The sequence below is a fragment of the Rhinolophus hipposideros genome (genome assembly GCF_964194185.1).
Source record: "Rhinolophus hipposideros genome assembly, chromosome: 26".
In the NCBI taxonomy this organism is placed as follows: domain Eukaryota; kingdom Metazoa; phylum Chordata; class Mammalia; order Chiroptera; family Rhinolophidae; genus Rhinolophus; species Rhinolophus hipposideros.
The window spans coordinates 9188994-9215155 of NC_138072.1; the positions used below are offsets into that span (position 1 = coordinate 9188994).

Below are 26162 nucleotides of genomic sequence, written 5' to 3' on the forward strand. Positions count from 1 at the left end.
AAAACAACAACAACAGGGTATTGATAGCTTTGGGGGCAAAAACTGTATATAAAACATTAGCATACGCAGAACAACTAAACAGACAATTTCTTTAGGAAATTATTGTCATTTCCCATCTGTTATTGATTAGATCAGTTCTTCGCAAACTTCAGTGTACATTGCAGTCACCTGAGGATCTTTTTAAAAGGCTGATTCTGTCTGATTCAGTGGGTCACAATTATGGCCAGAAGAACATGCATTGCTCACAGGAAGCCCCATTTGGCATAAACAGGGAGACTTTAGAAAAGGAACTGTGTGGGGGCCTATCATTCAATTCTTGCACATCCTTCCTGATCACGTATTTATTCCCTTTTCATATAATTCACAGAAAATGAGATTCAGAGAGATTTCGGTAATTTGTGTAAAAAAATAATTACGATATCTCAAAGCCAATTAATCCAACTTCAAGGCCTATGCTTTTCACTGCCACACAGGGTAAGATTTTCTTCCCACTACACTGGTCTGATCAACGAAATAGCAGCAAGCACAGAGATCCAGAAATCCAATTGGTCTGAGCATAATACTGTTCCAAATGCATTAACATGTAGGGAGCAGAGTTAGAGGAAACAATTTTAATCTCCTTGGTTTGTTTCAATGTCTTCGTTCTATATTGGTAACAAGGCAGTGGCAAAAATGTTTCTAACTTATGGTTGGCACCAGGATACCTCTGAAATTGGAAGCAGACTTTGTAGGGGACATGTATTATTACTAAATACTTATCTTAGCACCTGAGTCCGCCAGGGCCCGGGAAGTCCACTCAGAAAGAGAGAGACCCCTCTGCCTAATCAGAGGAAGGCTGTGGAACTCCCAAGAAGCACATATGCGATGAGAGAGCGAGGGACTCTTGGGAGACTGTTCATTGCCTGGCCAACCCAAGCCCCCTGGAAAGTTCTGGCATAGGAAGTGGGTCGGTATTCACGTTTTGACCTGCCTGTGGAAGAGGCTGAATATTGTGTCTAGGATGTTACAGGGTGGAACAAAATAGTCCTCCATTGTTATTTGACAAATTATTGGCCTTAAAAAGAAAGTTCACTATAAATTCCTAGTTCCATTTCTATTCTTCTGAATTGTTGAGATTTTCTTGTGACTTATTGGTTATTGATACTATCCTGTTTGTGAATAGAAGAGTTTGATACGTGTTCATTTCCCCCATATCCTTCTTTCAATGTTGTCTAGTTAATCTGTCAAATACTAATTGGAGTGAGTTAAAATGTCCCTCTTCAGCAGAGTTTCTATAGTGGTATTTTTTGGTGCTATGTTATGTAGATTTTACATGTGTACGGGTGTGTCTCTTCATGGCTATATATTGTTTTGTTTTTTTCATGTGAAAAATGTTTCACCTTTAAATTCTACTGGTAATAGTATTATCAGTCATCCTTTATTTGATACAAGTTAATCATCTTCTGCATAGTTCTCTTTACAAGCAGCACATTTTCTAGTTTAAAAAATCAAAACTGAGGGAGTTTGTGATGATGAAAGAGATGGTAGATGTAATCTCTTTGAATTGACTTAGCCGAAGGGGAAGATACGTGTAGAGGAATATTGCGACAGCAGTTGCTCAGGAAGAGGGAGGAAGTTCTGCAGAGACACCGTACAGACCAGGTATCCCACTGCCAAGTTTCCAGATCTCTCGCCATCTAAAATGGGGGATGGGGACAGAGAAGGAAATAGAAAGAGAAATCATTGTTTTTGAATATCTGCTGTATGCTGAGAGAACTCTGTCACATGCTTTCACAAACATTATTTTGAGATTCACAATAACCTTACGAGGTGATTTTAATTTTTTCCTACTTTACAGCCGATGACAATGAAATGAAGTGTAAATTACTTGTCAACGATCTAGTGATGTTTGATCCATCTCAGTCCAAAGCTTATGCGTGGGGCACGGGGACTTTAAGTCAAGTCTCTGCGTGCAAGTAGAGTTGGCCCCCGAGCAAGGTGCGGGTTAAGGGCAAGTCAAGAAGCCATGTATTATTTTGACTCTAAAGTTGGCCTTTCACCTCCGTAGATTCCACCAACTGTGTGTGGAGAACAGCGGTTTCCTTTGGTGGCTGGGAATCCATCGTTGTGAAACCATGGTTGGGAATCTGCAATTGGGAATGCGAAAATCCTGTTTTTGAGCTACTACGATTGGTTGAATCCTTGGGTTTGAAACCCTCAGATATGAAATCCATGGATACAAGGGGACCACTGTATGTATGGGGGGAAAATGTGCGTTTTAAGTGGACCCATGAAGTTCCAACCGGTATTGTTGAAGGATCCCCTGTGCCCCATGAGGTCTAACCTGCCTTTCTAAGGTCAGGCTGAGGAAAGGAAAATACCTGGTATAGGAATATTGTACAAGACAGGCGGTTGGCCCATGCTTCATACCCGTGTCAGCCTCAAGTATCATGTTCCCTATGTTGGCTGCTTCTGGAATCCATTATTCCCATAAACTTAGTATCTTTCTAACTCTAAGAGAGTCAACAGTTCCTGATTGCATTTTAGTCTAATAATTAGTGGGTCTCCAGTGCTTGAATGTGGACAATCGTCTGAGTCCTATTAACCTAAGCAAATGACAGCTTCGTTGGATATGAGGCCCTTGATTCTAATTAACTGCTGATTTTTCTGTTATTCACTGTGCTCACTTCTGATTAGTGAAACTTAGGAAGGCTTCTGTCAAGTGCACAGAGATGATTTGGGGGCACAAATTATGTGCTCTTCTTTCCTTTGTAATTAACAGGTATTGTTTTTTCAGCAGGTAATTTGAAGCTGTGTATGCCTCCCTTCCACCCGGTGTGCGCTCTGCCTCCCCACGCCGAACAACCACGTGCTCACTGACTTCCATTCCCTTTTCCTCACTCGTGGGCTCTGATTCCTCGTGCTGGCTGCCCTTCATTCAGGTGGAACCTTTCCTCACCTTTCCTGCACCCTGAAGCCAGGCCTTCTCTCCGTGCTGACACTCTCCTTATTCTCACGTGGCATACTCCCTGCAGGCTGCCCCGACATGCTGAGGCCACCTTATCCTGCCCAGGCTCTCGCACCCACACCCCACGCTGCAGCCCCTCTCCTCACGCCCTGTCTAGCGCAGGTTCCTACTTTCCTGTCAACTGCCAGTTTCTTTAGGTCTTGATTGTTCCGGAAATGAAGTGAGAAGGAAGTTGTAGAAAACGGAGTACTAAAGCATTTTAAAAGGACACTGTACATTTGCAGGATACTTCTCCTTTATGATCTACTCCTCCCATCTTTGTAGCTCATTGTTCATTGAGCTGTGAGATAATAATGAGCAGGAGGCCGAGTAATGAAAACAAAACATGACTGCTGGCTTCTAGACTGTAGTCTTATTTCTTCTCACCAGCAAGCAGTGACTGACGTCTTATTAGGCACCCGGTGACAATCAGAACACAAAGTACAGGTTAGGGATAGTTTCTGCCTTTGAGGAGCTTGGCTCCCTTAAGACGGAATGATGAATGATTTGCAAAACAACAACAACAATAATAATAATAATAATTTTGCACATCAATATATCTTATAATACAGGACCGCCAACATTGGAATTTTATTCCCGGTACCTAAAATAGAAGTTATATGATAATGACAAAGGAAAAGTATTGTTTTTTTTGTGTTTTTTTTTTATTCAGTAGCTAATACACATAGGTCGGAATAAGCACAGCATGTTGATGTGTGAAAGGCATAGTTTTTGCACATTACTGGAAAGATACTTAAGAACACATTTTTTTCAATGTCTGTTTATTGTCAGTTAATTTCTGGCCAGTAATGATACACATGTCTATAGTGTTATCCAGGGTTATAGTACTTACTTCTAGTTGATGATGAAGTGACTGGAAACGTCCAGCTTTTTCTGGATGTTTTATTACATTCCTGGTAATACTTTTGGTCTTTCATCATTAACAATTCATTTAGTATTCATTGTGATAATACTGATCATAATAAATTTATTTCAAATTCGTGTGGATGTCATATTTTATTCACTGCTATAGGATTTTCATTGTACTTTGGAATTAATTAATATACCATTAAAATAAAGTGTTACCCACATTTTTCATTTTAAACATAAAATGTCTAGCAGTTCATGACATACTGTATAAGTATTCAGCTTCCCAGTGGTAACCCAAGTATCTGTAAATTTCATTTTTAAGCAGTTAAAAAAAGGGCAAGAGAAAAATGTGTATAGAAGTCAAATTTCAGTACTGAAGTTAAAACTTAGCAGTAAGTTAACTATTATTATTTTTAATGTTTCTCTTTATTCTGTGTAGTTCTTATTCGTGTCGTGTAATATGTGTGCTTGTATTTTTATACACATTATTATTTGTAACTCTGAAAAGAGATAATTTAATTTTTCTCTTGAGTATGTTAACATTATTAGCAGGAAAGATTAGAAAACATAAACTCAAGACAGATAATTTGATTACTTCTCTTCTGCATTTCTAACAATAATTATAAGTAAAGGGTAAATTCAAACTATACATTAGCTCAAAGCAAGTACTAGCTGCATCTGTATCCCTTATTTTCTTTTCCTCTTTTGCAAAGGTAGTCAGTTGTTGATTATTGCTGCGGAAGCAGAGACACGTGTTCTCAGTAGTTTAAATAGATTACATTAAAAAGGAGGAAAATAAATCTACCCTCTAGTAAATGTTAATGGCAAAGAAGGGTTAAATAACCTTAAGAAACCGTTATATCCCATTATCATGAATTTCTCTTCTCATCAGCATTATTGAACGGAATTATTATCTTCTTCACACTCTATCTTCTTTGAATTGTCTACACTACTGGAAACTGTGCTGCGATATCTTTCCTATTTTTGCCATAAACGATATTTTGTATCCTGCACTATCACAACTTACTATTGGATAGGGTAAGATTTTAAAAGAAAAATTAAAGATTCCCTCTAACCCCGCAATCCCTTGAAACATTGACCTTGCCTTCCTGACTTCTTCATGGCATTTGACACTGCTTAATCATGGTCTCCCTTTCTGACGCCCTTCCATTAATGCCTGTCACACTGCAAAATACTCGTCTCTTGTAATGGGCATTCTTTTACATTTCATTCCCTAAAGACAACCACTTTTAATAACTTCCTTTGTACAAAATAAGAATTTTGCTGTGTATACATTTATATATATATACATATATATATATAGTTAAATTTACTATCTATAAATATGGAAACATATAATGCTGTACTTGTATCTATCTTTTTTCACATTACATCATGTTGTGTCTCTACGTCAAGGCATATTGATCCACTAATTTTTTGTAAGGACAAATTGGTATTTTATTTTGTGGATGTACTACAGTGTATCTGTTTATTTAGGTTGTTCCTATTATTTTAACAGTACAATAGATACATCATAAAAAAATAGATTTCTTTGGATCAAATTGCTGATTCTTGCCTTGAGAGTTCAGCATTTTTTTATGTAACATTTAAAATTAAAAATTGTTTATATATATATTTTTCTGTAAATTACCTGTCTTTTGCTCTGCTTTTCAATTGGGTTTAATTGTTTCAAAGATTTTTTTTTCCTTGCTTAAATATAGTGACTTTAGTACAAAGTCTTTGGTTTTTCCCTTTATGAGACTCTCAGTATATGAACACATGACAGGTTTTAGAAATTTACTTGTATCTATCCTGAAATTTGTGCTTTATCATTTCCATTATAGTTTTCACACAGGTATGCATCTCTAATTAGCATTTCTAAAGTCTGCAAGTTTTCCATTTATATAAATGAAAATTTTCTGTGTGTGTTCAAAGGCCAGACTGTTTCTGTACCGGTAATATACATAAATCCACATTTCAGTGCATTCTCACTGATACCTGTGATCGTCAGAAATTTTTGTTCTGTGCTGTAGATGTTGGTGTCTTTTCACATCTTAGTCGCTTTAGATTATTTGATTATTTTAAGGAGATTGGTGTTATTTTAACGCTGCAAAATTTCAATATTACATTTGAAAATGGCCTACATGTACTCTCCCCATTCTTTCTTTTGCCCTTTTTTTCTTTTTCTTCTTCTTTTACTTTCCCTCCTCTCCCCTGTTTTCATCCTTTCTTCTCCTTTAGAGGCAGTGATGATTCTTCTCCTTTAGAGGCCAGTCTCTACAACCAGACTACCTAGGATCAAATCTCAGCTCTGATTCGTAGGAATATGTAACCCTGGGCACATTGCTATACCTCTCTCTGCCTCAGTATCTTCCTCAAAGTTAAAAATGGGGATAATAATGATTTCCTGAATAGAGGTGTTGAAAGCATTATATACAAGTTAATCATTGGTATGCAAAATGCTAGGAACAGTGCTTGGCGCATACAGTGTTTAAGGTATTACTATTCTTTTTCTTTCTTTTAACAGATTCTTTCAGGTATCTTCCTGTCTTTTACCTGTAACCATTCCAGAGTTCGAGTTTTGTTAAGAGTGTGGGGGCACCTGTTGGCCACCTCAACAACTTTGTCACCCTGAAATAGAGAAGGATTTCTATGTTGTGAGTCAGTCTAGTGAGGGAAGCTTGGGGGTTGCCTCCTTGCAGGGATTCAATATGCCAGTAGGCCTGCTGTTCCCCAGGGGAACGGCTCTGATAAGACAAAAGCTGAGTGTTACTGCAGGGGTAACATTCATTTTCTCTCTGGAACTACTGGGAATGCTACGTGGGACAAACAGGCAAGACTACCGGCTTGCCTTTTGGATTTTAAAGTATAGTGGAGAGACCATCATTAAACCCCCATGAGATATGATCGTGTTAAATAGCATGAAGACGTGTGAGGATGTGTACCAGAGAGGCCTAATGTAGTCCTCCCCGGGAAGGGCCCAGGGAGGAAAGGGCTTAACTGTTCTCACTCCCACATGGGAGACATACCATGAGCCATAACAGTTTATCTACCTCTCTGCTATCATTTGGTACATGCAGGGCAAGCATACAACTACAATGAAACTTTCCTTTCTTACTGTCTACCGTGATCTCCCATACTTAGTTATTTCCAGCAAATTTCATTGTGTCATATGGTAATCTTATCACAGCGCCTTCTGGTATCAGGTAATGCAACTCACTCTGTGTAGTTTTCAATGTGTTCTACACATATACCACACCTTACTGACTGCTGTGCATTTTCTCCACAACTCCTTTTCAGGTCCAGCTCACGGACTTCGCTGTATCAGCTTTGTTCCTCCCTTTGCTTTTTGAGTCTTTTTCTGTCAGGGTTTCTAGGTCACTCTCTTTCCTGCGTATCCAGAACTATAATCCATCCACTTGTTTCTCCAACTGCTTGTCACCCACAGCTTAATTGCTAATCCTGTTTTCTTTCAGCTCACTTCATGGTATTGTCTAAGAATTGTGTTTTTCGAAGTGGTTTTATTTTCCATTCTGTTTTTGTGCTAATTAAAATAAATCTAATGACGTCTGTATATTTAAACTATAATGACAACGATAAAAAAATAACCTCTCCAATAAAGCACAATTCTGAGGGAATTTTCTTTGAAAAATAAGGAATAAATGATTAGCCATTCTTTATTCATTCAGCAAACATAAAGTGCTAGTTATGAGCCAGTGAGCATTCTAGGAGAGAAATTACCCTGTGGTTTCCCTAAGCGATATCACTTTATCAAATGGGGATGGGGAGGTAATGATGGGAAAATTTAGCTGGAGGTCTGTCTTGATTAAACCTTTCATTGCTACCATGTTTCCCCGAAAATAAGACCTAGCTGCACAATCAGTGGTAATGCGTCTTTTGGAGCAAAAATTAATAATAAGACCGGGTTTTATTTTGCTATAATGTAAGACCCGGTCTTATATAATATAATATATCATAACATAATACAACATAATATAACATAATATGATATAATACCACATCTTATATTAATTTTTGCTCCAAAAGACACATTAGAGCTGATTATCCAGCTAGGTCTTAGTTTTGGGGAAATGGTATAAGTTAGTTAATCTAATGGCTGAATTTTTTATCTCTTTATAAACCATATGGTCCTGCCCCCAGCCTAATTTAACTGAAATGGACGTTCTGAGAATTCTATGGAGAATTGGCATTCTGTGATGGATTTGTTTTACTTTAGAAGCAATTCATTTAACTGATGTATTGAGTGAAATATGCAAGCATTTTAATCTTGTACAATATGTGTAGTGGCATTTAAATAGTAAATTCAAATACTGTGTTTTTAAAATAATACATAATAGCATATTGCTTTTTATTTCCTTATAAAAATCACTTGGAAATTAATTAGTTGCAAAATAGGTGATTATAAAAATTTTAAAAAGTAAAGCTGTTGAAAGCACATGCCCCCTCAGAGAAAGATTAATTTTAAACATAGCTTATGATTTCTAAAATGATTTTTAAAATGACATTTGAATTATAATTATTTTGGGAGAAATTAAAGATTAAGTTTAACAGGTTGATTTGTTTTAGAATTATATTAATGGCTGAGAAAAGTACTTTAAAAATTTTTTGTTTTCTTTTTTAAGGGTTGTGGATATATTTAGGAAAAAAGAATATGATGCAGCAGTTAAAATCCAGAGTTGGTTTCGAGGATGTCAAATTCGGGCATACATGAGGTATATTGTTTTTCACATGGAAAATCCAGATATATCATAAAAATATACTGCTTAGAAAATGTAATTTATGCATCTAGTACTCATTTCAAATAATCTTTTATGTTACTTACAATGAAGTTAATAAATTATGTGACATCCTTTTTTAAAAATGTAACTCTTTTGATCATCGTTTCTTGCATATCAAAAACGAAATTACACTGGTGATATATCTATTTTAAAAAATTCTCGGTATTATAAGCATACTTACTTAAATGATTTTCTTCAGTTCCATAGGGTGTGACAAATGTCTGGACTTACGTTTATAGCAATGATTCAATGACTGTTAAGAAAGAAAACAGACACCCATACACATACACACACACACACACACACACACACACACACACACACAGAAACCCTTCCATTCCTTTCAACATGTTGGTCGGTAAAGGTAAATGATATCAAAATGATGCCATTCCTATTACAAAGAGACTGAAGTTGACCCTTAACCGTTCCCACTTCTTCAGTTCTCAAACGTTTCTCTAGTCTCCCTTCAATACTGACAAAAATGTTTTCTGGGATAAGATGGAGAAAGAATTGGCCTCATCTGTACTAATTCAGAATGTGACCTGGGAATCGTACTGTATACTCAGACGTCCTTGTATTAGCCTGTAGGAGCCAGACATGCAAATTCAAGTGTGAAGATGAGGTTTCTCCTTTGGCGAAGATACAAAGTAGGAACACGGCTGCACAGAGAGTAGTTTTGAGTTCAGCCGAGTAACCTGACATTAGACTCGGTAGCACAAGGGAAGGATGAAAAGGGGATCTGTGTGTTGACCTCAAGAATTATTTCTAAGTTTTTACAGTGATTCATATCAATAGTGCCTGGCTTATTTCTCAACACGTCACTGTGACCTGCCTTATGGTCTTAACATTGAAAAATATTTTAGACAGTTTTGAAGAGTAATTGAAAATTTTAAAAATTGTTTAATGAGAAGCCCAAAAGAAATGCTGAATAGTTATCTATGCCTTTTCTCTACTTCTAGGAATGAGGAATTTTATCCCAGAATGATAACTCTGTTCTTTACACGTACACACATATTTGGCTTTGAATTTGATTTCTTGAATTCTAGGAAGGTATATTCTAAGCAAAAAAAATTAAGAAATATCTTTGTTTCAATGAAAGTGTACTAATAAGTATATTTTTTCACCCAGGTATTTACAGAGAATAGTAATAGTTATTCAAAAATGGTGGAGAGGTTACTTAGCAAGAAAACATTACCAACTAATTGTGAAGGTAAGTATTATAAATATATATATATATATATATATATATAAGCATTAAAGTTTATAATATACTGTAACTTATTTACTTCAGTCATATTCATAGGTAGTTTTGAAGTTATTTATGATATTTCTATAAGACCAAAATTGGATTTTTTTAGTATAAGACCTCTTCTGTGAAGCCTTTTCTGATTTTTCCATGAAGAATTGATGACTCATTTCTTTATACCCAAACTATACCATATATTTGATTTTTGTTAAAATACATTTCAAAAAAAAAAAATAAATAAAATAAAATACATTTCATAGTGTATGTATTTATATGTACTTATTTCTTGATGATTTTCTTTACTTTCTAGATGGGAACTCTTTCAGTGTAGATACTGTAGCTCATTCATTTTTGGGTCAGCAATATTTAGACTCTTCCCTGACTCATACAGCACAGGCAATAAATATCAGTTGAATGGAAGTGCCCCAAGTTAATTCTACAAAATAAAAAAGTAAGGCAGTTTTTCTCTATGCCACTTACCATTCTCTGTTCTTTACTATTGGATTACTTTGAAGACTCCTGTTAAGAAATGTTGCATACCACAACCATCTACATCCACTGATAGACTTGCAAAAGTATATGTCAGCTTTTACTCAACTCAGACTCATTTGAGCTCTAGGAAATGAAGAAAAAGGTAATTTTCTTGAGACAAAATGTGAAGGCTTCTAATCAGTGGCCTGCTTCATTAATTTTCTGATTTGTCACTATTTTCTCCTGTAATAGTTTAAATTTGTTCTTCATTTATCTTGATTGGTTGTGTTCAAGTGAAATTAAAAGATATAGAGAAGGAAAAGAAAATAATACAATAAGTAGACAACTAATCGATGAGTTCACCTTTAGCAAGAAAATTTTAAAACAGTAATAAAGTACAGGCACTGCTTAGAGGAAGAGCCTGATATTTTAGATTGAATGAACTCAACTAGAGAATTCAAACAATAGTGCTGGTATAAACTTCTCTAAGTGTTGGCTCTCTCTTATAGCTCCGTTCTTATGAAGCAGATCCGATGTCCTCTACACATTTTTGTTATCTAAAGGTGGCCTTGCCCTGATATCATCACCTCCCTTACCATGACTTTTCCCCATTGCTTTATTACTTTTCCCCATATATTATGTCCATTTAATTATCTAAATCATTGATGAAAATGTTATTTAACACATTTAAGAGCTAAATCACTTAAATCCCTACAGATGACACTCTTTCAGTGATAACTTCTCTAAATAACATGCTTTTCTTGAATTCTGTTTCTATTTTAATACTTCACATTCTCAGTTCTTTAATGCATGCCACTTAACTTTTAAAATTCCACCAAAACCAGTGAAAAGTTTATTCTTTTAATGCAACTAAACACTCCTGCTCTTACATCTGTAACAGACTTAAAGTGCTTCTCATTAATCTTGTTCATTGTTAGGAAGGGAGTTTGCTTAAGTCCAAAGGTTCTTGGACTGACCCCTTCATTTTATGTCCAAGATTTCCTCCCAAAACATACTTTTCTTTACTGTGAAACATTCAGATTGGTCAATATTGTGAACAAGGCAGTGTGTCCCAGAGACTACGTGGCACAAGTGATACAAAGATGAATAAGATAGGAGCTTGCCATAAAGTAATGCTGAAAACATGCACGCAGAGAACTCTGATTTAAGATAAAAATCCTCAGCCCTTTAGAAGAGGGGCAAACATCAGACCAACAGGGCTCAAAGAGAGAGGTCACATTTCTGGCTTTGAGGGTGGCGGTGAGCTCTGTAAGGTATTTCACATTTGGCGTTCTCTTTGAAGGGTCGCTGAGACGTGGGCAGACAAAAATTTGGAAAGAGGACCAGTGTGAGCAATAATATTAACATATAAGAGTAAATGTAGAGTAATAGATTCTACAGTCCAGCTGGGTGGAATAGAGAACATGCAACTCAGTGGCGAGGGACAAGTTTATGGAAGCAGTTTGAGGCCAACTCCCAAAGAGCCCCATGCATGTCTTCTCCTGGAAGATGAGTACTCTCCTTCCCTGGTTCCGAGGCTTTGCCCAGACCATGCCAAGATGCCCTCCATCTCTCCTGGCTAACTTGGTACCAGTAACTCGGTAACTTGGGCAGTCTTTTCTAACGACCCCAACAGGAGCTCTTCTGCACACAGCAGCAGCCCGTGCTCAGCCAGCCTGGGCTACCTGTGACTTCCTCGGGCGATTACATAATCTCTTTGCCTCAGTTTCCCTATCTATGAAGTGTCACGGTACCTTCCACCTGGGGTTGTGAGCTGAAAATGGGACGGTTATGCTCCATTAAAATAAATGGAAGGTTCCGTTTCCAGGAGTGATATTAAAAGTATTTGATGACCACATTAGCACAGGTACTGATCAGTCAGAATGCACACTAGCCATAAAGAACCTTAAATCGTGAGGATGGATTTTCCTGATCTACAACACTAAGCTTTTGCATCATGGACATTTCGTGTCACTCAAAACTAATTTTTAAGTTTTTAAATAATTACAGATTTACAGAAAATTTGCAAACATGTAGTACAAAGAGCTCTCATATATTCTGCCCTCAGATTTCTTCACTTAGGTAAAGAAATCTGCTTTATCATAGCCTCTCTTCTCTCCTTATCCACACCTTTTCATTTTTTTCTCTCTATGTACATATCCTTATTCTGAATCACTTGACAAAGTTAAGTTGCACAAGTGATGCCCCCTTAACCCTAAATTTATCAGTGGGTATTTTCTCCATAACCGTATTAAAATGATCAGAATCACGAAATTGACATCTGTATAATACTGTTATCTATAGACTGTATTCATATTTCCCTGATTGTCTCAATAATGACATTTACAGTGACAACATCTTTTCCAGAGTACAGACCAGGACCTCACATGCTGTGTCTCTTCAGTCACCTTTACTGTACTTAGTATGTCTTTGCTTTTCATGACCTTGATATTTTTGAAGAGTATAGACTAGTTATTTCTCAGATTATTGCTCAGTTTTGGTTTAGTGATGTTTCTCCATTATTACATTGAGGTTATGCATTTTTACCAGAAATACATTTCAGTACCTCATATTAGGGACTGCATGATGTCATTTGGCTCAGCAAGTTTGGGGAGTAGCAAAAGGTTGGCAAAGAATTGAATGTGACTTTTATAAACTAATTTCCTACATTTTTAAGGGGTTATGTTGCCAGATATAGCAGCGTGAAGGTTAGCAGGAAGGCCTGAAATGAAGGTTTAAAATTTTGTTTAAAAACTTTTTTTTACATTCCCTGTTTCATCTATTCCAGCAATAGCTTGTCAGTAGCAAGTGCAGGTGTTATCTTCATTTTATAGATAGAGAAATGGAGGCTCGGGGAGATTAAATGATGTGCCCGAGATTCTCAGCTCCTCATCCGTATGGATCCATATGCTAAATACTTGCTAAAAATGTCCTCTGGGTGTCTCTCAGGTACCCCAGATCTGCTCGTCCTTTTCTGTTCCTTTATCCAGGGACATGCTACAACCATTTAACTCCGAAATCCAAGCCTGAGAGTCAGTCATCCTCGGCTCCCCATCACCGCCTTCTGCCCACCACCTCTGTCTTCTACCGGTCATCACGTCTGTCCCATTTTCCCTCCTAAAAGTCACTTGATTCCGATCTCGGCGCCATCATTTCACTCCCATGCCTACAGTCCTCCTTGCCCTAGCATATAGCATAACGCTCACACTCTTCATCATGGCTTGTTAGGGTTTTCATAGCCTCATGCTTGCTCACTTCTTGTTGTACCTGTAGAAATATACTTTGGACACGTTAAACCATTTGCCAGTGCCACCATAAAGAATGGCCTGTGGGATTTTTGCAAATGCTGTTTGCCTGGAATGCCCTTCTTCACTCCAACCCGCCTCCCATTGGTCTGAATCCCGACTTATCACTCAACACTTTACTGAAAGATGAAGCTTCTGGATTGCGTGAGGCTGAGTGTAGAGAGAATGCTGGGAGATAAGATACGAGGCCAGTCTTCCCAATGCTCTTGTATCACCGTGATGCGTTTGTTTATTTACACCCGTCATTTGACTGGGGGCTCCTGACTGGCAGCGACTGTTCTATTTATTATATCTCAAATGTATCACAGTAAATGTCTCAGAAAGACTGCAGAAATTTTTGCTAACTTGATAAATGAATGATGTAAGTTGGAAGACTTGCTCTGGTCAGCACGGCTGGCAACTAGTAGTAATACAAGCCAAAAGTATTCACTGCCCTCGTTCTCATAAATGAATGATTTATCTCCAACCCATTCGTTTTGGGTTTGGCCACGTCCTGTGAGCAAAGGGGGTATTTGCCTCAGCCAAGAAGAAGCCTGAAGAGGCTTTCCCTCTCTTGCTTTCTTGGGCTGCTCCTTTAGGCTCGGGGCTAAGATGGAGAGACAGGTGGAGCTCAGCTCCGGGGAACCTTAGCCTACAAGCACGGTGGGTGAGAAACAAACTTTCTGTTTTGTAAGCTACTAAGATAGCTGCATTTTTATCTCCACAAAGCTGATTAGTGGTTAGAATGCTAAGGAAAGCATGGCTGTTTATAAGAGACATTCTGAATGGTGCACTCAGTGATGCTCACAGAAAGACGTTTTGAGCTCTTGGAGTGTGTGATGATGTTAGCACACCTCCATGTGGTGGTATCTTGTAAGGAGATTTTGCTCTTAGCAGAGTGTGGACAACTCAACAAATGCTCCTGAAAGTGAACTATTGAATGGGAGCTTAGATTAAGAGTCCTAGCTGGAGGTAAAGGTTTTAGTGGCAGCACTAAAAGATGACAGGCTTTTCCACCGGTTGGAAAACGTATGGGAACAGTAGAGCAGAGGACCAAGAAGAACTGGGGCTTGTGGAATGCATTAGGTAGGATTTAGGCAGAGGAAAGGGAATTAAGTAGATGGTAAATAGAAAAGCAGAGACATAATATCACAGGAAGCAGAGGAGGAAACTGAGAAAATGAAGTCCACAGCCTCAGATGTGACAAAGGTCAAACAGAAAATGAAGACAGAAGTCCAAGGATCTCGTTAGACAGGTTCTGTAGTTTTAGGCGGCCTCCCTCAGAATTCTGCTCCACCAGAACATTTCTATCCAGCTTGTAAATAATTCTCACAGTGACATTCAACTACCTTTTCCAGTCCTAAACTGTCATGCGTTTTCCACTACAGTGGCCTCATTAACCCACAATAATAGATCCATTCCAAGTTTCTTGGGTGATTTGACTCCCTGGTGCTTCCTGGATGACCATTGCTTTTGCTTTTTTAAAATTTTAAACCTTCATTTCAGGCCTTCCTGCTGACCTTCACGCTGCTATATCTGGCAACATAACCCAAATTTGTCCATCTTATGGGTCCAGGACCACTGATTCACAACCTTGGAAACCTTTTCCTGGTAGTGAGGATGTGCTCTGATTCCTCTTTTTATCGCAATGGATTTATAGCCCCTGCTGTGTGTGCTCAGTGCATATGCATTTCTTACCTGCTGAGCTCTTGCAGTCAGTTTACTGCAGTCCGCTCTTCCCATTGGATACCCCAAAGGGTCCTACTACTGTGGGACTGGGATCCGTCTTCTTTTCAACTGTATCTTGTTCTACGTAGCTTGTCCGTATCACTCCCTGCTTCATTTCATAAATGGCGAAGTGAAAATAGGCATTCCTGAGAAATGCCGAAATATTCTTTCACTGGCCTCTTTTGCAGCACCAGCTAGAGGGAATACTAGAGTGAATTCATCAACATAACCTGTATAGGATGGCCATATACATCATGTCTTTTTCAATTTCCTGCTATTTTTTATATTTTATCATGACATAGTTTACATTATGTTTACTATCAAATACACTGTTGTTATTTTTTTAGTCACCACACTCACAACAGTAAAGTATAAACACTACCCTAATATACATGATTAATTCTAATGCATCACCATGAAATAAATATACCGTAACTATAGTCGTAAACAGCTCAAAGTTATGTTTTTAAAATGAGATAATTCAGAAAATGAGATTATTCAAAATAAATAATGTATGTATAGCAACCACATGAACAGAATTTAATTAAAACTTTTTGTTAAGGTGTATTAATAGCCTATGGTAGAATGATTTAATTTATAAAGATAATTATTACTAAACATAGATTAGTTTTTAAATTATAAAAATAATTTATTGCTGAAAATCAAGGCTCACAATATTTATATACTGCTTACCATTTTACTTCTTCTTACAAAGTTATTTTTATTTGATTAGTATGTGAAAGAGAAATAATGGAAAGAAATTTCGTTAACTTTAAATGGGACAAAGGATGCTATTAACTATCAAATTCTATTATATGCTCTCGTGATAAATACCAGTAGGTTATTTTTTTATCATTGGTAAAAATATATAAAGTATCGGTTACTGTATTTAAAACTGATGAGATTGACACATTGCTTTTACAGACATTTTTCTTTTTCTTTATTAGATGAGTAAAATATTCCTTCTCTAGATTAAAAAATGTCCAACACATTTTTATAAAATTTTTTATAGGATTTCCAAATCACTTATAAGTTAATGAGGCAACATTTATCACCCTTTCCTGTCAGAGTACAAAACTGAAATATAATATATTTTTTCCCTTCAGGATCTTGCCTTTTAAGTAAACACCAAAGGCTGGATAACTTAAGACTCTGACTTACTAATATTAATTTAAAATTTTATTATCATATTTTCATTATAATTAGGAAATTAATTTAGATTTGGTTCACCTTCTTTTAAAGATTATGTTAGTACTAACAATGAGAAATAATATAATTGGCTTTTCACTTTTTTGTGGAAGATGAAAGGTTATTTAAAAAATCAGCTGCTGATAATGACCACGTTGGTATCAGTTGCCAGTAAACAAGACAAAGCATATGCACAAAATATTCATGATTGTTTGATAATAAATCATTTGAATGATTATACTCAAAATTATGAAATGAGAATGACACTCATTGTGGAAAATAACAAAAGTTCAGGCTCCTCAAATCTGTTTTCCATATGTGCATGGTTTCTAAAGGTTCCATTGTCATCACTTTAATGCAAGTATTTTCTCTGTATTGCCCGACACATCCAATTGATCTGGTCAAGTGTATATAGATATATTACTCAAAAAGGTCTCACTTATGTTTTTTTGGTACTTTCAAAAGCATCTGGGCTAGAGAATTAAGCATAAATATCAATCACTGGTTCCCATGAGACTGATATATTAGAATCAACATGCTTTTCTACCTTTTAGCCATATAATTCAGAATTCTTAGTCTTAAAAGCTCTCTCTCTCTCTCCTCTTCACTCAGAATGAAATGCAACCTCTTACACATTGTGGGTTTTTACTTATAGTTAAATTACATGCTTTTAGCCACAAAATGTGTAATAGCACGTGTGACCATCCCTTTCACAATGACTGCCAACCAACTGTGTCCCAAGCACCTCAAATACTTTGTCGCATTTTAGTCTTCACAACAACTCTAGGAAGTGTGCAATGTCCCATCCCCTTTTGTAAGCATGGACATGAAGACTGGGAGACCTTCAGTAACTTGTTCAGAGCCACATAGCTAGAAAAAGCAACATCAGGACTTGAACGCAGGTCACAATACTCACTGCTGCTAACGGAACAGCAATATGCTAAAGACAAGAAGTCATATCTTTTTTCTGAACCCAGACTTTTTCAAATACTCTCTAATTTCCAGCGTGATTCTCCCGTATGAAAATATTTAATGGTTGTATCTGTCTGGATGTGACTTGGAGCGATATGGCTTTGAAGTGTTTTGCATTCACCTCCAACACCAAGAAGTATGCCTTGATTGCTGTAACAAAGAAAGAGAATTTAAAATGAAGTAACATTGCATTCATTTGTAAATACCATATTGCAGCCAACTGTTTCTTAATTGCTCAGACTGTTGATAAATAATCCAGTCCTGCTGCTCTGCACAGACAATTTGCTTTGGATCAGACCAGGCAATGCAAACAATGCTAATTACCATCAAATCCTTTCACATGAATCCCCTCTTCTTGAGGGGAAGAAAACCCCTATATAAAGGGGTAAGGAGCTTATCTCTGATTTTTGCCTAAAATGTGACACCTATGACCTACAATGTATTAGTAAATGCATTTCGATTGAATAAAAATAGATAAAATGTTTTGTGTTGATTGATAAAAAATAGATAAAGCATGTATTTCATTGCTTTAGTGTTTATTGTCCTGTCATGAATTACATTAATTTTATATTTTTAATTAAAAGATAGAACATGTGGAAGCTTTATTTAAAGCAATATTTTCATTGAAATAAGCTATGTTGCTAAATATTTGCTATAACAGGGATGACATATATATATATATGTCATATATATATATACATATATATGACATATATATATATATATATATATATATATATATGTTAATAAGCAAATGTGTCTCTACTAGAAAGAAACCAAGACTTTAGGAAGTCTTCACTATATCAGGGGATTTGCTGTAACATGTTATCATTGTATTTATGATTTTATGGTGTTAAAAATGAATGTTAAATGAAACAAAATTCCCAAGGATTACTCAGGAGGCAGCTAAGTACATAACATTTTGTACAGATGGTTGGAAGGCACAATTTTGCTCCATCACTGCATCCATATCCTTGAACGATTTCGACTGAAGACAGCATTTCTTTGAATTTTTCATTAAACCAGACGTCTTGAAATATGAATTCCTTTTATGTTTCTGTGAGTTTTGGCTAAAAGAACCCCAGTGAATAAATCATACAATACTACATGTCACCAGCACTTGTGAATATTTCTGCTTTGTTATTCTATTCTCAGTAGAGCACCATTGATTATCAAACTCAGCGGAGAGCATTTTATGATCATATATCTCCATTAGCTCCTAGTTTGACTACCATAGATTTTTCTGGTTAAGCCTGCATTATGTATTAGGAAGCCTATCTCTTCAATACAAAGTTTGATTTCATTTTTCTAAGCCTAGAACTCTTATTATGTATTATGTATAAAGATTCTTATCTTTTATATGTAAAAATAGGCTGCACTGTCTTTGTGTAACTGAAATATATGCCATCTTTTTTTTTTCTTGATTCACAGTTAGCATATTATACTATGAAGATGGATATCTACAATGCAATGGCTGTCAGGGTAAATATTTCTTCACTTGTTAAACAAATGAAAAGTCAATTGTGCCTTGAATTCGCTTTTAATAAAACGAGCAAACCAGAATAATGCAAATTTGATTGATATGCTAATGGTTAAAGAAAGAAAAGAGTACATAGGTAGAAAGTTAGCTGTACTAAATAATCTTGGCAGTATTAAAAATTAGAGTAAAATGTAAAACATGCAATTATCAGTGCTTATGTTTTAGAATGTTAAATATCTCTGAGCCATAGCTGGAGAAAGACTAAATATTAATGAAGCAACGTATTAGTTTCCATATGTCATATGGAATATTATGATAAATAGATGAACGTGGTCCTGGAATATAAGATTCCTGCCCAATACAAATCAATTAGAAATTATTCATATGATTTAACAGTAATAAAGTCCGTTTCCAGCTTAGAAGTTTTGTTTCTATCATTTCTATGTTCATTTTTTTGTGTTATTTTCCTAATAGAAAGCTGAATTTAGTGATTATGAATCTGGCTTGCACAAATTTGGGGAATAGGCAGAACAAAAATATTTCTTTTGTTTCAGACAAAGTAGTAAGTGACAGTGTTAGGAACTAAACAGAGAGGTCCAGAACCCACATTCCTGTGATTTCTGGTCACTGGTAGTCTTGCTTTTACTTCTCATCCTCTCCTTTTCTCCAAATCTGGATGAGAACAACTATATGAACCCCAGACTGAACATTTATGGAAATTTTATCGCTTATTCTCTGGTTTTCTTGATAAACTGGCTGCATGGCCCTTACCATTTACGAGCATCCTTACTGGTAGTACATTTCACTCAGGGAATGTGAAATTTAGTGACAATTAGGAGAAGACTAAGTTAAGGCATCCCAATTCAGTGTCACACACTTCCCCTTATAGACAGAAATGGATGGTTTAGGATGACAAACCTCACCTTATAAAAGAATATTCAAGCTATGGCTTTCGCATATTGCTACTGCTAGCTTCAGGATTTGTCATTCATCATACTCCTAGATGAATCACCCTTCCTGCTGTAATTTTATGTGGATTTTTGTATAGGATGCAGACAACACTAAAAAAGAATCTGTCATTTCTTTCCTGTTTGGAGTCCAAGGTGCAGATCACACCGATTTCTCTGAACCCCAAATCTGTATTTGGTGTATTTGCACCTCCAACGTTTCTGTTTTGGACTCTGATACAGGAATGGAAAAGAAATGGGGACAGTGACTTGGTTAAAACATTAGTAGCCCCACAAAATCGTTACTAGGTCTGCTATTTCAACTGCTGATCCCTCTCTTTATGCATTAACTCTTAGAATATATGGGTCTTCCATAAACTAATGAGGGTATGTAATGTGTCACTGACTTTGGAAGTTAACCAAGGTAAACTCTCTGTGATTTTTTTATTCCTTGTTATGCCTTTGGCAAGCCTCCATTGGGTCATCGCATACTTCTTGAGTCCTCATTTGGAGGACTAGGGCAAATGCAGCAGTATCATGCGAATACAAATTGTAAGAAGTGCTAATGTGTAGTATCTTTAAGAGCTCTCTTAAAAAGTATGTTCCATCAGACTTTTTCCTCTCAGTTTCAAGGATCTCTGAGAATGTAAAGTGGTTAATGATCTAACCCTTACAGAGTTATAAAGAACTAAAGATACAATTGGTTGTTACAGGTAGAATTCCTTTAACTCTGGAAACCTGTCACAGGTTACTGATCAATGACATATATTTACTTAGTTATAGTCTGCTGGACCATGGAGTCTCAGCCGTTCATTTATTATTTTAAATAATTTAGCTTGAAATCAGTGCCTCAAAACATTTCAGTTTCGATAGAAATCCTCACTTTAAGGGAAATAAAAACTATAATAACAAGACCATCACTAGACTAAAGATCACCTAAAACAAACAATTTGCAAAATAACCAAAAGTTTATTGGCTCTTCCCTTTTGGAGCTCTGGATCTACGTAGTAAAAATTTTAACTTGCAAAAGTTAATCCAACTTGAAATGTCAATTAACCGTTTCCTTTTGTTTCCCACTTGTGTCTAAAATATAAAAAAATCTATCTATCTATCTATGTCTATCTATCTATATATATACGAAAAAATATAGGGTGGCTTTAATTAAAAATGTAAATACGTGACGGATATATAAAGATCCATCTTCATCTCCTAAACTATAATTCTATTTTTATATTTATAATACTATGAAGGATTTATGTTTATAATAACGACTCCAAGATTAGCTAAATGAAGATAAAAAGGTAAAATAATACATGAAAAAAATCCTGACAGTCTCATATACTACACATTATGTTAAGTTCTAGGCATGCAAAATGAATAAGCCACAGTTTCATTCACTCAGAAAAAGGTAACCCAAAATATCAGCCAAAGGAATAAGAAGGGAAGGGGCCACCTAGACAACTCCAAGCTTTAGCCTGATGATGGACAAATATTTAAATGTTCCATCATGGTCCAAAATAATATTTCTTCTTCCCTCTTACTCCTTCTAGTATCAAATTATTATGCAATGATTTTTAAAAAGTATAGAAAAAGGAAGTATGAAGTCAGCTAGAGTGAAGAAGCAGAATATTAAAGAAAAGAAGCATATGGAATAATTATCCAGAATTTTCAGCTAGCTAAAATTATCTAGTTAAGATTTACACATTTGTGTATATGTTTTTGACATGATAATACAGTGACACCTACCGTGTTTCCCCGAAATAAGCCAGACAATCAGAACTAATGCGTCTTTTGGAGCAAAAATTAATATATGACACAGTATTATATTATATTACATTATATTATATTATTTCATATCATATATCATATTATTATATTAATTAAGACCCGGTCTTATTTTACTTATTTTACTATAAGACCGGGTCTTATGTTAATTTTTGTTCCAAAAGACGCGCTAGAGTTAATCGTCCGGGTAGGTTTTATTTTGGGGGAAACACAGTAGAATGAAAACTTCTTTATTACCATTTTTTAAACACCTTATCTTTGAAAATTTAGTCAGCCCGCTTTTCTTTGCTCACTGTATAGTCTTCTAGAATGTTGAACGTTCTAATAAGTAAAATCATTATGAATAAGAGTTCTGCTTGTATGCTCTCATATACAATTAGAGCATTAATGCTAGGGTTATTAGTGAATTTGTTGTCCATGTCTTCATGTTAATCTTAGGTGAGAAGACATTATTTTTTTCTCCTTTGACAACCTTAAGGTTGCTGTGAATTTTGAGGCATAAAAGTTAACCCAACAGAGGGAAGATCTTTTCTATGAGCAGATGACTGTTGAGATGTGAAGGTTTTGCCATTTGTTTTAGTGCTTAAAATAAACATTATTTATAAGACCACTTACACTTTGATGTTACTTAATGGGGAATATGTATCATTGATTTGACTAGCTTAGGAGGTCATTTGGAAGTTGCCAGTTAACAAGCTGTAATCTGCTGAGCACACAATGACTTTGTCTAAAATTATCTATTCAGAGCTGATCAATGACAATAATTGTTTTATACCAATCACTTCTGAAAGTTGCTAATTACTTCGAAGGACATGAATACTAGCTTTTTTTTTTTTTTTTTTAAATCATCACTTATTCGCCTTGAAATTAAGAGCAAATATTGTTACCAAAAGTCATCTTGCCTTTTAAAAGTACCTTTTTTAAAATTCAAAGTTTATTCAACTAGTGCTGGGATATCAGTAGGAAATGCAGGCAAAATTCAAGACGTTTAGGCTTTTGGAGTAACACAGAGCTGGGTTTGTAGCCAGGCTGCCATTCACTTTTTTACCGGTTATGTGAAGGTGATCAAGTTATTTAACCTCAGTTTCTTCATCTTTAACATGGAGATCATGCCTCATTCATAAGGCCGTCGTCATGAGAATTAAAGCAGTTAGCATATAATACCTTGCACATTCAAGAAGCTCAATACATTTTTTTATCCTTCACTTCACTGGATGGTAGCATCTTCACTACTCAAAATGCCCAGTTTGTGCCAGCTCCTTTTACCTCTGACAAAGCCACTTAAAGATTGATTGATTATACTTTAATGTGGAATGAGTTTTAATTTGTTAACCATCACTTCCTTATCATGCATTTTTAACATCCAACTGTGAGTAAAAGGGTTTGTCTCAGAAAGGAATTTTATCCTGCCTTTGGGTAGAAGTGTAAGCAGTTAGGATACTAGAAGGTTCCCAGAGAGCTCACCAGTTGTACATATGCTCTGTGGGGTGGTTGGTGCGCTTTCTAGAGTTGCTCATTTTGGAGTGAGAAGGAGGCTGTGCCCTTGGCTTCTTTCAGTACCCTTCAGTACCCTTCCTACTGGCAGATTTTTCAGCCAATATCAGTTTTTTGTCCTTTCTGACTTTAATCTGATATGCTCGAATCATAAATCACCACCTTCCCTCTTTCCTTCTTAGTACTCCAGCATGCATCTGTTATGTTTTCTGGCATATTTAATCAAATTTTATTTAGAATTTAATGATATTTTCATGTGTTAAGTAGTTCCTCCCTTTAATACTATCTGCTATCCTAATAATTTCCCATACTTCCTGAGTCATTTCTATTGCTGATGATGGATTTTCTGTCTGTATTTTTATTTACAAGTGTTCTCTTCTTTAATACAATTGTTACTGTACATGCGATAAAAGTTTGTGAAACATTTGAAGCCATTGAACCACCTATAAAACCTTAGGCAATTATTTAATACCTCTAAGTATCAACTCCCTCTTGTATCAAATGAGACTAATAATAATCTCTACCTCAGAATGCTACTATAATGATTAAATTAGGTAAACTGGGATGTGTGTGATTTACATATGTATACATATCCCCATTGATTATTCTTTTTCATTAGGAAAGTGATTTGTATTAATTCCTCTCTTTATTAGTTGTAATATGATTTTGGTTAAATTGGAGGGGGAGTTTCTAAATTGAATATATAATTTTAGAAAAATTTTTTTCTTAATTTAAAGAATTAATTTCTAAAATAAGATTATTTGAAAAATACTTGGAAAAACGTTCCACAATATTGTTATGTTAGCTTGTTAGTCTAGTTAGCTTTACTTTCTAGAATTATTGTTTTTTATTTAATTGTTCTTACAAGCTGTTTTACACATCTTCAATTATTTTTCTTCACACTAAAACACTTCTTTAAAATTTTCATGTTTACTATATCAGAGCGTAAAATACCTTTTAAATGGCCATAATTTTAAAAAGAAATATAGGGTCAGAATTTGAGTAGAACATTTTTTCCTGTTTATTCTTATAGATCCAGCATTCAAATCATAAAAATTTTAAACTCAACATATTTAGTTTGAAAAGCATAGGTTTTGGGGCTACAACCCAATGGATTAAGATATCGTCTCTATATTAATTACCTTTTCCTATTAAAATAAGCATTTAGAGGAGTGTATTTCTAGCCTAGCTAAACGTCTAAAACATTGGAAGGGCTTCGTATCCAAAAAGAGAATCATTCATAATATGAGAGTAATTTGTAAGTATATGTAAACTGATGGAAAATTTTAGGAAATGAAGTTAAATCTTTATGCAAGGTGAAATTAATTTTTTTTTTCAATTTTTGCTATTTCTTCTTTCTCCTCCTTTAAAGAAGTTGAGTATTTTGGTATTTTTGTATTCCACAAAATTAAGATCCGTACATTATTATTTTTTGTTTTGAGTTTTTCTAACCGAGTTGGTTTTGGAAGAGATACGGCTTAAGAAGGTTGATTCTTATAAGGTATCTAGTAGTCTATTTAAATATGTTCTCTTAGACCCTCAGGATGCTTTTCATCTAAAAAAAAAAAGCCGGATACTTTCAACAGAAATGTTCATTCACTGAATATTGCAGTTCATTTTGTTTCTATTGTACATTGCAAAAGTTTAGAGAATAAGCTCTCTGAAATTCTAATTTGATTTTTGGATTTATCCCTCGTAGCTGTAAAATTATGGGAAAATTCTGTAACTTCTCTTTGTGGCTGGTTTCTAATCTGTAAATAAGTTGATAAGAGTTATTTATCTCACAGGACTGTTCTAAAGATTAAATGAATAAATACAAACAAACCCGTAGAATAGTGGCTCTCACATAATAAGAACTGAATAAATGGTAGCTATTGTTATTGTTAAAGAAATATTAACATGTCATGAAGATACAAGACATTTTGGTGAAAGGTTTTGATACCACTGAATTTTAAATGCCCATTTAAAAAAATTGATTTCAATGAGACCAAATAAAATCTTCAAGCCAGTTGGTTATGGAAAACAAAAACAAAACAAACTGGTCAGGAATGAAAATGGTAGGAACTGGCAAACCAAATTTGAATCTTTCAATAATTAATTTCACATGTAGTATTCGTGAAACAATTATACTTGTTTACAAATAAATTATAATCTATAAGCATGCTTTTGTTTTTACAATATTTTATAACTGTGAGTACCACCTACATTATAAATGTATGTGTGTGTATATATATATAGTTACATATATACATTTATATATATAGTTAGATTAGTGGAGAAGTCTAAGACTTTATTTGATATGAGTTATCACCCATCATTGCCTTGATTTTGAAGAACTATTAATGTTTTCGCTGAAAAATGTTCACTGGCATATTTTATCTTTGTTTACTTCAAAAGATTCAGAGACGCTGGCGAGGCTATAGGATTCGGAAATACTGCTTTAATTATTTTTATTTGAAGGCGTACCTGAGAGCTGTTTCGGAGACCAATGAGACAATTAGGTGAGTGGTTAAATCACAAGTCTACTAGTGAAAATTCTAAAAATGTTACTCGATAGATGTTGATCATTACCATACTTAGAAATAATTTCTGATCTTGTCATCTTGACTGTAAATTAAATTATATTCTGCCTTGGTCCTATGCGAAAGAGTTTAGCTTCAGTAAAATTACTTCATTTTGAAGATGAATTTATCTGTAAAATGATGCCATTAGATATGAAGGCTTAAGCATGACTTGCTTCAGATGTATTTGGAGAAACATGTTCAATAGCAAAAACTTGCCTCTCAAAGAAGAATGAAATATCATGGCACATGATGCATGGACGGCTTTACTGGCAGTTTTTATTTCCTTGAAGTGACAAAGGTAGCACCTGGACTTAGGTCATAGGACGATGTCTTCTGTAGGTTTATGCA

General features: G+C 35.4%; 1 protein-coding gene across 5 annotated transcripts in view; it reads left to right on the forward strand.

The window, feature by feature from the left end:
* SPATA17 (spermatogenesis associated 17) overlaps positions 1–26162 on the forward strand; it is a 202516-nt gene that overhangs the window by 1798 nt on the left and 174556 nt on the right. For all 5 annotated transcript variants that reach the window (XR_013992660.1, XR_013992661.1, XR_013992662.1 and 2 more), the window contains exons 2-5: positions 8500–8589; positions 9784–9865; positions 18976–19026; positions 25648–25751. Coding sequence is in view for 1 of the 5 variants with exons in the window: in XM_081039202.1 (XP_080895328.1) it covers positions 8500–8589; positions 9784–9865; positions 18976–19026; positions 25648–25751 (327 nt within the window). In the remaining 4 variants the exon portion in view is untranslated. The remainder of the gene's footprint in view (positions 1–8499; positions 8590–9783; positions 9866–18975; positions 19027–25647; positions 25752–26162) is intronic.